Genomic DNA, 12743 nt, shown 5'->3' on the forward strand with positions numbered 1-12743 from the left:
GCTCAGTTTTGCTTGTGCGGCTTCTATACGTTGCACAAGATGCATTGAGTTTTAAGATATATATTTTTATTTAATATAAAATATGAAATTATATTTAAATATATATTAAACATTTATGTAATGTTTAGAGAACAACTGAAGACTAGGTTTTAGAGTAGTGAAACTGCTTATACAAAACAGCCTGGCACAAACATTTGCCTGCTATTTTTTGCTAAACCTTGTTTGTGCTGACTCTCTGCAAAATAGATAAACTTTAAGAAAAATGATGACTGTACTGAAAGCAAGTTGACATACTTTTTTTTTTTTGTTCTTGAGCCCCATATACAGCTCCATAGATAGTCGTGTAGCTTCAGCGTTCATAGAAACACCACAAGAGACTGGTATTTTGACCTCTTCTCCATTGCTCTCTCTTTTTCTCTCCATTCTCTCTTCCTCTCTTTCTCTTGCTCTCTGTGTTAATGGCAAGGTAAGGAGCTCCACTCACTCTAGAGTATTAGATGTTACTTCACTACTCCTCTTTCTACAGGGACGCATGCTCATTTCTTCTCACTGATCTCTTTGGGCCACCAGATGAATGAACTGGTGGCCCAGATACAGTTCTAGGAGGATCTCTATCGAATACCAACCTTGAGTGACCCTGTTTTTCAGTTTGTGACCAGAAATACAGCACATGTATTAAACTTAGGCTTCTTTTCTTGTGCAGCCTCTTGCTATGTATGTTTTTTAATGCATAATGCCAGCTCACGCCATCTTATTGGTGACAGAGCTGTATTTGTGGGATCATTTTAGAAAAATTTCCAAATTACATTGTCTTTGCTGAACTGATTGTATTAAACGAACAGTACTTAGATCATTATCCATAGAAAGGTTACGATATCCTTCAAGATGTACAACTGGGATGAGCACAAGTACCCAAATACCCAAAAACACATTACTCGGTTTGATTGAACATTGATTTGTTTTATTTTGGAGTTCCCTAAAGTATCATATTTGCAGCATGAGTACTTAAGTATAGAAAATGATTAAAAATGCCCATCCCTGTGTATAACCTGAGGGATAAAGCTTGAAATCTCTTCTGTGCTCTATTAATAGACTAACCAACTCTGGCTGTAAAAGTCTTTGAGCAAACACACTTGGCAAATGAGTCTGATGTGAATGTGATGGTGCTACTGTGATTTAATACTAAAAAAAGAATTCATCCAAATGAACTGCTTCAAAGGTGCTTGACAGGGTGTGTGTGCATTTGTTTGCATATGTACTCCGAACATAAAATGGTACAGGAATCAACAATGACTGACAGTGATCGTGTCAGATGCTTCATTTTACTCATTAATGTTTGTTTTTCGATTGATTTAATAAGTGTGGTTCACCATGATGCTGTAAAAATACCTTCTTGGATTGAAAAGTTCCTCAGTCAGCTATGCTGTTTGGCTGAACCTAAAAACACTTTATTACATTTACATTTTAAATATTTTTTCCCTAAAGTTTCCCCACCAAATGGTTTATAAAATCAAAACGTAGTAAGAAATACAAAGAGTAATGAGCTATGTGGCCCCATGGATTCTGTGATAAGGAAGCAAAAAAATGTATATATATTTTTTTATTTTTTATATATTTTTTTAATTAAACAATGGGGAACTGGTCAATCTGAGAGGCCATGGCTAACACTTTATAATAAATATTAATGGTAAAAATTCATTGTTATTAAATATTAAACAAAAGTACTGACTGCAAAGTTTTAAACAGTGTATATTCGTATTTTTGTCTACATTGACTGCCGATCTAATAAGAATTATGTAATGTGTTGTTAATGACTTGTTAATGAAATTTATTATAAAGTGTCATTGATAGAAATCTGGCTGTATCAGATTTATAAGTAGGCCAACACAGAATCTGCCCTCACATTTCAAAATTCACAGAATCTGCCCTCACATTTCAAAATAATTTCTATTATTCACACATTTTTGCCAATCTCCTGCCTCTTTTAAGCTTGATAATTAAATGTTTATTTGCCTTATTCATGAACAGTAGTTACCAGTAAGAGACACATTTTATCTTGTTTAAATCCATTCCATATAATCCTCCCCCAAAATGAGTGCTGAACCAACAATCTGCAGATTCCGTCTGGGCCTAGTTATGATTTACAAGATTATTAGTGTGATTAATATCTGCAGTGTTATGTTTCATTCTAGGAGATATAGCCCTGGGTAAACCGCCTGTCTGATGGGTTAATTGACATTTTGTAATATGTAATATGGTGTTGCTGATTTAATGTCTCTCTCTTATTTCCTCCCATTGTAGCAGCCAAGAGCTTGTTGAACAAAAAAGCAGACGTTAAGGTAAGAAGATCTGTTGAACTTCTGACCTCTGTGACCCAGACATGACCATATGACTTCTTAGTACCTTCTCTCTTTTCACTACTCTGTCTCTCTGCCCTGGTTAATCTGTCAGTGCTTGCTGTGTGTTTGGAGTGTGTTCTTTATTGCCTGTTTGTGTTATTTTTATACACAAGTGTTGTTAGTTCATATTGTGTTTGATGTGTGGGTATGTTGTGTGTGTGTTTTAAGACATGAGAGTCTAAAAACACGAACACTGACATCTAAAATCATCTCATTAAACTATATTTCAGTATAATTCCAAGAAAGTCTAGTCAAACTCTCCTCAGAACTGATTTCACCTTATTGACAGATTTAAAAATTTGCAGATGGTTCTTTTTTTTAAGGGAAGTTCAAAGGGTAGTCATTAGTATCTTACTTAAAGGGATGGTTCACCCAAAAGACAAAAATTCTGTCATTAATTACTCACCCTCATGTCGTTCCAAACCCATTAACACCTTCGTTCATCTTTGGAACACAAATTAAGATATTTTTTGATAAAATTCGAAGAGCTTTCTGACCCTGCATAGACAGCAACAAAACTGACATGTTAAAGACCCAGAAAGGTAGTCCATGTGACTAAGGTGGAACCACTGATGACACATGGCCTATTTTATTGATGTGCTTACTACCTTTCTAGGCCTTGAACATGGTAGTTGCATTGCTGTCTATGTAGTGTCAAAAAGCTGTCGGATTTTATCAGAAATATCTTAATTTCTGTTCTGAAAATGAACGAATGTTTCTGATTGTTACTTTTACATAACACTAAAGGAGTTAAAGTAAGCTTAGCATGAAAAAATCGATATATATATAAGATTTGGACCGACATGGTGAGTAAACGTGTAAACTATCCCAGATTTTTAATTTAAAGGTAAAATGTGAATATCTTTGGCTAATTTCATTATTGATCTTCCAATAAGACCATATTTAAATCCGTCCCAGGATTCCACACATTATCATGAAAATGTAAAAATTAGCATGCATATGAACCCTGCAATGGACTCTCTAGCAGCCATATGAGCTTGGAAATATGTGACACTGTACCACAAAACCAGTCTTAAGGAGCACAGGTGTATTTGTAGCAATAGCCAAAAATACATTGTATGGGTCAAAATGATCGATTTTTCTTTTATGCTAAAATCATTAGCATATTGAGTAAAGATCAAGTTCCATGGACATATTTTGTAAACGTCCTACTGTAAATATATCAAAACATACTTTTTGATTAGTAATCTGCATTGCTAAGAACTTCATTTGGACAAATTTAAAAGCGGTTTACTCAATATTTAGAATTTTTTATTTTTTTTTCTCCACTCTCAGGTTTCAGATTTAGTGAATCTTGGCCAAATATTTCCCTCTTCTAACAAACCATTGAAACCAATGGAAAGCTTATTTATTAAGCTTTCAGATGATGTATAAATCTCTTTATACATCAAGTTTATTATGACTGCTTTTGTAGTTCATGGTCACATGTATGCTTATTTAGCAACCAGTAAAACCTACCTTTAACACATTTCCCCATATTTAAATCCATCCCACAGACTTCCACACATTAGCTTAAAAAGTAAAAATAGTGCGGATTACGCAATGAGCCTCACGGTGAGTATTTCAGTGAATTTGCTGGGCTCTCTAGCAGACATAAGAGTGTGGAAATATAAGGTGTTACCAAACACCGTAACAAGCTCTATCCGGTCACAGAGCCAGCGATACCACTGAAAGATGAGACGAAATGAAGGTTTTATTTCCGTCAGCACCCGTAGGCGTGTGGGAGACGTTTAGGAAAATGATATAACGACGACGGCTGTGATGCCATTGAAGAATCTATGGAATCTTCCACAAGAGCCAGAGTAATTTGATTCATGAAACAGGATTTTCAGAGATGAACTGCACTTAACACTTAAGGGAGTGTTCGCAGACACACACTCAAAACACATTCCTACCTTTTTCTACTTTGTCGTCACCCCACAACACACCTCTGTGACTCACACCTGCTATCTTCATGTGTATGTATGTACGTGTGTGTGTGTGTGTTTGAGCGGTGAAATAGTTCAGCGGGGAATGTGACTCTGGTTCCAAGAATAGCCGTGAGTCTGAAACCCTGGAAACTCTGAGACGAAAATAGCAGCACAGCGCTCCTCTCATCACCTAGCAACAGGCTCCCCCACGTCCTCTTCAGCCATTTTAAAACGTTTCTTCTGTCCTTTTCACGATTACTTTGCTCTCTCTCACCTTTATGCTCAGTCGCCGTCTTTAAAGTTCACGCAGAGCTGCACTTTATTTAGTCTCTGTCACTATTTTTCAAATTAACTGAAGCTGATTTCCTTATTTTGCGTCTGAATCTTTGCACAACCGCCGGTTATGTAATTCTGCTTTGGAATTGGAGGCATTTTTATTTTTTTTTAATACGGCAGTCGCAGCGATTGGAAGTTGCGCTGCTGCGTTTTCAACCAAAGCGCTTCTGAGAACATTCTGTGCTTAATATAACTCGTTCTTGGCTGCCCTTTTTTTTTGGGACAGAAAATATCACTGAACCGCACAGACTGTGCTTGCTTCCTTTCTCAGCATCCCTGCCTGTCCTTGCACATCTTTCCTACTTTGTGTAGCTCCTACGTTGTTTTCCCCACTCCAGGTTCAGGGCCAGATTGTCTCTGAACGATAACTGTCGTATGTCACGAACAACTGACCCCGGATCAGGTAACTCCGCTTACATTGATCATTCCTTAGGTGCACTTAAACTGTTCTTCTGCTAGTAGCATGTTTCTCTTTCCTTTTTCCACTTTACTTGTTCCTTCACTTGACCCACTTCCCGTCCTTGTTCCTCTTCCTCCAAATTTCCTCTTGTACAGAAGAACCTTCAAGTTGAAACCTTCACATGCACCCCAAAATTATTCTTCAGATCATTTTCTTTGACTGACATACACACAGCTCTGGCGGCATTTGAGATCTCCTCCCAGCTTTTTTCTCTTCACCCCAAATGAACATGGTTATCAAACAAGCCTTTTTTTAGATATCGTCTCACAGTTTCCACCATTTTTCTCACTTCTCTCCTTTTCATTCTCTCTGTAGAAGCGGAAGTCGAGCTCTACCATTCAATACATGGTGAGAATCTTGTTTCATTTACACCCTTCTGTTTTCTTTCATCTTCCACTTCTTGTACCTCCACCTACTTTACCAGCTAATGTGCGTCACTTTCCTCTAAAAGATCCTGCATTTCTGTGAGACATAATGAAATGATGGCCAGTATAAAACATACTCAGACTGGTTCTACTTTAATAAATAGAATGTTTTTTTATTGGTCAACAAATCTTGGATCTTAGTCTCAGCCTCACAGACTGCCCACACTCTATCCACTGAGCACCTGATTTATTATAACCGACTGGCTGACTTCAGCAGTTTTTCAATAGTAGATGCCCGATTACACCAAGAATTATAACAATAACTATGTTAGTGTCCACACCTATGGAAGACAACGTTCGTAGAATTAGAACAAGTACTAAAACTATATAGTTAAGACCCTGATGCACTCGGACATCTTTTTTGTTCTTTGCCGAGGGGTAAAAGAAGTTCAGAGACAGCAGTTAAAGGATTAGTTCACTTCCAGAATAAAAAAATTACTGAAAATTTACTCACCCCCATGTCAAGATCTTCATGTCTTTCTTCAGTCAAAAAGAAATTAGGGTTTTTGAGGAAAGCATTCCGGGATTTTTCTTCATGTAGTGGACTTCAGTGGGGATCAATGAGTTGAAGGTGCAAATTGCAGTTTCAATGTACCTCAAAGGGCTCTAAATGACCCCAGCCGAGGAATAAGGGCCCTATTTTAATAATCTAAGCACATGATCTGAAGCGCATGGCACAGGTGCGCTTTTGCTAGTTTAACCATGAAAAAAGAAAACGGTCAGCATGCCAGGCACATGGTCTGAAAGGGTTGTATCTATTCTCTAATGAATCATGGGTGATTCAATAAACCAATGAGAGTCTCATCTTATTCTCCATTCCCTTTAAGAGCCAGTTGCATTTGCACCATAGCGGATTCACCATTTACATGGTGGAATTTGCAAGAGCAAAGACTGAATGCTTCTCCATGTACACAAGAATAATCTTTTACATCTTTTACAACAGCCTTTAAATAAATTTAAAAAATACTGCGCCATTGACTTTAAACCAGGTTTTAGTTGGTCAATGGCACAATTGTTTTCAGTTGCCTCAAAATAGCAACGCGCCAGAAATGTGCCTGAACACACCTTGTTTTCAGACCAGCACTCCCATGGGCGTTTCCTATTTAAACAACATGGCATGAAAATGATGACTGCGACAGGCTGAAACTAGCAAAAAACACTTGCGTCGCACTTGGCGTTACATTGCGCATGGTGTATAATAGGACCCTGAGGGTCTTATATAGTGAAACGATCAGTAATTACATAATCATGTTGGAAAAATCATGCGTGACATAAGCAGAAGTACTGACCCAGTGTTTACAAAGCGAATGGGCAAAGAAAGTCAAACGCCCTTTAGAAAAAAAGGGTAAAACAACAATGCCGGATGATTTTGAAGTTGGAGGAGAAAGTGAGATGTTTTTCGTCGTACCCTATCTTTTTGAACCGAAATACACAGATGAAGAACTAAACACGTGACCTTTCCAAAGTGATAATGTAATGTGTGAAGTCACACATGAGCATCACAGAGCTAGTTTTTTTTAGAAAATGACTGATTGTTTTGCTAGATAAGACCCTTTTTTTCTCGAATGGGATCGTGTGGAGCCTTTTGAAACTGCAGTTTGATCTTTCAACCCATTGGCTCCCATTGAAGTCCACTATATGGAGAAAAATTCTGGAATTTTTCCTCAAAAACCTTAATATATTTTCGACTGAAGAAGGAGAGACATGATGACATGGGGGTGATTCAATTATCAGGAAATTTCTATTCTGGAAGTGAACTAATCCTTTAATAAAGCAGTTGATCAGTAATATCGATATGTTTGCACCAATCAGAGAAGATTTCTTTGTCAAAAAAGATGGAGCCTGTCTCCGACCAGTGGTAAAATAACTAAAAGTTTGCTTTGACAAGCTGTTTTGAACTCCCCAAACTTTGTTTTGGCTTGATTTTGTTCGAAATCAGGTTCATTCTTCGATTTTGCTTGGCGTATATCAGGGCCTTTAATACTTATCATTATCATCTTTGGTGTAAGCAGCTTTTTAAGGGCACATGTTTAGTCTTGTATACTATAAACAGTTCCAAATAAGTTGCACATAAAAACTAAACGAACAGACTGGTTGCTTTACATGCCAATCAATATCTGAATTGCGGCGGTTCTTGACCAGAACACGCTGTGGACTGAACTTCTTGGAGTTTAAAGATCTTTGTGAGACCATTCAGACTTGCTTCTTTAGTATTTTCTGACAAACACTGGGTTCCTCCCTCTTGCTGTTCTTAGCTTTGTTTGAATAATTTTGATCAACTCCCATGAGCACCACAGACCTCCTGTGTCTCATTCTGCATATTGGTAATCGGATGTATTTTGGTTAATACTGACCTCTCTGGAAGCTTTGTAAAGCAGGTTTAGGAGAGTCCTTTCTGTTCATACACAGGTAGGCAATGGAATAGACATGCAGAATAATACTCTGTTTTCCCAGTTCCACACTGTGTGTTTTCCCAATATTTCCAGAAGATCTGAAGAACCCAGGGTTCTGACTGCACCAAATCTGCTTGCTTCCTTCAACTTTGCAGGATTGACACTTATATTATGCTTGCCCTTCCCGACGATATCCATGTTTACTTGGATAAAGTTGGACTTACATGGCAATCTATGACCATCTCTCATAAGTTTTTGGGAATTGTTAATGAATTCTGCAAGCCATCAAGTAGTCCAGTAATTAGGAACAGTATGTATTTGAATGAGTATGTGTGTGTGTCCATGCAGTCATTTTATGATGTGTTTGTGCTCATATGTGGGTTTATTTTATGTTCGTGAGGATCTAGTAGTCGTGAGCTGCTGTTCATTCATCTCCCATGTGTAGGCACATAATAATAACACTTCTCACGTGAGCTGTACAAGGGGAAAATGGACCGTTAGCTACCTTGATTTCACTGCAAGCTCATAGATGTGAGGCCTGAGGGACCCTGAGTGCAAAATAAACACCCATAGCTAATCCGCCTCTGCATGTAATTTGGCTAATTGGTGTAATGGATTAGTTTAGGAAGCCTAATTGGCGAAAAGCATTTTATGGACTTTAATAATGACCCTCCCGTCCCTCTTGCTGCTAGAGAACATTGTGTCTCAATGAATAATGCCGTTTTTGTATAAATAGGTAGTTGGCACTACATCAGTCATTTACCTTAAAACAGATAATGATAGTAACCTACTGCATGTGTTTGTGCGAGTGATTGTGTTCACGTGCATGCTGATCTCTCCCTCGTTCCTTTTTAACCTGACCCTTTCTTAACCGAATGTATGTTGTGTTTCCCTGCACAGCCCCAGACAAACAGCACCAAAAACAGCATAGTCACCAGTCCCAAGGGAAACCTCCCCTCTCCTGCACTGGTATTTACCTCTCTAATCCTTTTCTTCCACTCCATCCTTTTTCCCCTCTGTCTTTGACTTGAAATCTTAAGTGCATTATGAATTTTAGGTTTTCTTTTGTGTGTTGTTTTGTCAACATTTTTATTGCGTCTGAGTAAGATGTTCTTATTTTCTCAAATTCTCAAAGGTGTCTTAAAGAGATAGTTCAACCAAAAATGAAAATTACCCCATGAAAATGAAAATTACCCCTCAAGGCATCTTAGCTGTATATGACTTCCTTCTTATATAGTTATATTAAAAAATGTCCTGGCTCTTTCAAGCTTTATAATAGCAGTGAATGGGTGTTGAGATTTTGAAGTCCAATAAAGTGCATCCATCCATCATAAAAAGTACTCCACACAGTTCTGAGGGGTTAAAGGGTTAGTTCACCCCAAAATGAAAATTAGCACATTATTTACTCACCCTCAAGGCATCTTAGCTGTATATGACTTCATTCTTTCAGACAAATCCAGTCGGAGTTATATTAAAAATTATCCTGGTATTCCACGCTTTAGAATTGCATGGGTGGGTGTTTCTCTTCATCAGTCCAAAACAAGTCCATGTGCATCCATCCATAAAAAGAAGTGCCTCACACGGCTCCAGGGGGTGAATAATGGCCTCCTGTAGCGAATCGATCCGTTGCCACATGCACTGGTGAGTCTCGTGAAAACCAACGTTTGTTTACAGAAGCAAAGGAAGCAAAGTTTTCTGATTTTAGCAAAGGAAAACCTTTCCTCTTGGCTTATATCAAAAAATTTTCTTACAAAAATACATCGATTCACTACAGGAGGCCTTTATTCACCCCCCCAAAGCCATGTGAGGCACTTTTTATTATGGATGGATGCACTTTATTGGACTTGTTTTGGACTGATGAAGAAAAACACCCATCCATAGCATTATAAAGGAATGAAAGAACCAAAATATAACCCAGATTGGATTAAAATTGGAGAGGGCAAAACAAAACACCGGACACTAATTATAAGTACAAAACGAGGATTTGTTTAAAAAAAAAAAAAAAAAAAAAAACGGTGCATTTCGATTTTAAGCCAAGAGGAGAATGGATTTACTTTGCTGTAAACACAACTTGGTTCTTGTGCGACTAACATATTCTTACCAGAGCTTATGCTACGCCTACATCCTACGTCATCTGCTGTAATGGCACTCTCTTGTGAACGCGAGTACAACAGTCAGCAGAAGCTAGAGATCATAGCTTATAAGGTTTAAAAAATTTATATTTTTCTTACACAGACTCATAGATTTACGTCAGAAGGCCTTTATTAACCTCCTTTATTAACTGGAGCCGTATGGAGTGTTTTTATGATGGATCGATGGACTTTATTGGACTTAAAGTCTCAACACCCATTCACTGCCATTATAAAGCTTTGAAAAACCAGGACACTATTTAATATAACTCTGACTGCATTCAACAGAAAGACTAAAGTCATATACACCTAGGATGGCTTGAGGGTGACTAAATCATAGGGTGATTTTAATTTTTGAGTAAACTATACCTTTAAAAGAGTAATCACTTGTACAGTTCATCAAGTTAATGATGAGCCTGTTCCACTATGGTTTAATAACAATTTTCAATAATTTTAAACAATATATAAATTGGAAACCTAACAAAAAATGTTAAATACAATCCATGACAAATGTGTTTTTGATATCTTTTCTGAAACTCATGCCACTTGGTTCGATGATTAGTTATCTAATGCAGTGACATTATACCACAAAATACTTTAAGGGCCATTATATTTGTGTATTTGAACTGTAGTGGTCAGTGAGCGGTGTCCAGGCCGTTTGCAGCATCATCATTAGGATGTGAATTGGTTTTGGGATAGGAACTCCTCCTGAGGCTCTTAGAGTCAGTCCTTAAACTGTTTTTATGGTTTCCTGGTTGCAGTGGTGAGAAGAGGCTGTTTGGTTCACTGAGATCCTTAATGGTGTTCCTTGCTTAAATCCACTGGGTCTAATATACTGTAGTTGTCAATTGAGTTGAATGTTTACAGCCCTGAGCAGTGCAGGTGTGTTATAAGTGTGTGTGTGCATCTGTGTAAAGAACAGCTTTTTTTTGTAATTGATTTTTTGTAACATTTGTAATTCAGCCCTATGCTTTATGTCTCTGTCCATGGACCCGGTTAAGCTCTGTTTATTCAGTTGCACTCTGTCATTCTGATATATTACTGTACACTCTAGTCACATGTTTATGGGGTTGTTTATTTGATTGCATAATGCCAGTTTGCCTTTCAGTGTCTGCTTTGATCGGTGGATGATGAAGGTTGTTTATTGCTTGGAGTTGGCAGGGAATTTAATAAATGACATTATGCCAGGGTGGTGGGTACATGGGTGATGTGATTGTTTAATGTTTAATGACATGCTTGAGTGATATAGATGGATAGTCTATGTTCTAAAGGGGAATTTTGTAGATTTCTGTGGTCTGTAAAAGCTTTAGAGTGAACCCTGAGCATTAAGGGAGGAAGCTGCTAATGGAAACATGACATGCGTTCCAACATACAGCTATTGCAACACGTGGCCCAATACATCAGAATATTTTAGGATCTCTCATAGTTGCCCTTTAATGCTGCCACTGTGCAGTTTGTGTGCTGCTCGTATGTGTGTGTATGCAGTGCGTTTTATGGTGCAGATATAGTTACTCAACCTTGAAGTGTAGTGAGGAGGTGTTTATGGTCAGTAAAGACTCTAGCCTTAGTGCTTTGTTTCATGGCTTCCCTTTCAGCTTTACTACTAACTGTGCAGTTATGTAGAACTGGATGATATGTTTATTTTGTACTCTTGTTTGATATACGATATTTATCTTTTTGTATTTTAAATTTGCTTTGCCAATAAGAGAAACTATTATTTTAACCAAACAGCCAAGGATACTCAAAATGTTATATGTAAGAACTACTGCTGTCCAAATTAGTGCATCAACACAGGCGATTAATTTTTTCAGTTTAACGGTGTTAAAAATATTCAACGTAGGAGCGGGGCTAGGGTTGGCCACCCCACTCAAAACTGCTGCTTCTCTTTTTTCTTGACCAGAAGTGGATTCATTTAGTCACAGAACATCTTTACGACCCCATCAAATGGGAGGCTTTTCAGACGCACACTTAAACTTCACTTCAGCGCCAGGCACTAGTCAAACAAGCACGGGAAAGGTACAGGTGACGAGGGAGCGAGGGAACGGTTAACTGTGGTCAGATGAGATTTTGTCAGGCCATATTTCAGTTAAAATAAATTTACCTGTCCTGTCAGCCATTATACTGTGCTCGTAGCACGCACACTTTAATTGCATGGTGTAGCCTGTATCATTTCTTATTAAAGTGCAAATTTAACTTCGAGTATGCGTGTCAAATCCGCGTCACGTTCAGCAGTGGCAACTCTTAAAGTAATAGCAGCCAAATTTCCTAATAACCCAGCTGCTGTGATGTCTATTAATCAAAGAACAAAAGAAAAAAAAGGAAATCAATAACTTATGTAGCTTTAAGGGTTCATCTATATTTAATTTAGTATTTACTGTTTGAAAACTTTATTCAATTTCTGTCTATTTCCTACTTACTGAAGGGCACAGGTATATAATGGGTTTATGTGAAGATTTTGCTCACTTAAATAAGACTTTTTTTTTAAACTCTAATAAATGGTCAAATTTATAGCTCTCAGTTATACTGTAATGTTGAATGACTATAGTCAATAGTTAAGTATTACAGCAAAAATAACAATTTGCTAGAGATATCAGTAGTACTGGTATCAGTGATACTTACCTTCAGTCATAAAATAACAGATATTAAAAATATACTGTCTTTATGATGTTT

At 37.6% G+C, this 12743-nt stretch overlaps 1 protein-coding gene across 47 annotated transcripts in view; it reads left to right on the plus strand.

The window, feature by feature from the left end:
* The window catches only part of camk2b1 (calcium/calmodulin-dependent protein kinase (CaM kinase) II beta 1), an 82047-nt gene that overhangs the window by 50480 nt on the left and 18824 nt on the right, over nt 1-12743 (plus strand). For 13 of the 47 annotated variants that reach the window (XM_051110914.1, XM_051110923.1, XM_051110913.1 and 10 more), the window contains 3 exons: nt 2302-2339; nt 5442-5474; nt 8845-8913. In XM_051110914.1, coding sequence (XP_050966871.1) covers nt 2302-2339; nt 5442-5474; nt 8845-8913 — 140 coding nt within the window. The remainder of the gene's footprint in view (nt 1-2301; nt 2340-5441; nt 5475-8844; nt 8914-12743) is intronic. The other 34 variants (XM_051110916.1, XM_051110928.1, XM_051110919.1 and 31 more) reach the window with 7 other exon arrangements.

The sequence above is a fragment of the Labeo rohita genome, chromosome 5 (assembly GCF_022985175.1).
Source record: "Labeo rohita strain BAU-BD-2019 chromosome 5, IGBB_LRoh.1.0, whole genome shotgun sequence".
NCBI classification, from domain to species: domain Eukaryota; kingdom Metazoa; phylum Chordata; class Actinopteri; order Cypriniformes; family Cyprinidae; genus Labeo; species Labeo rohita.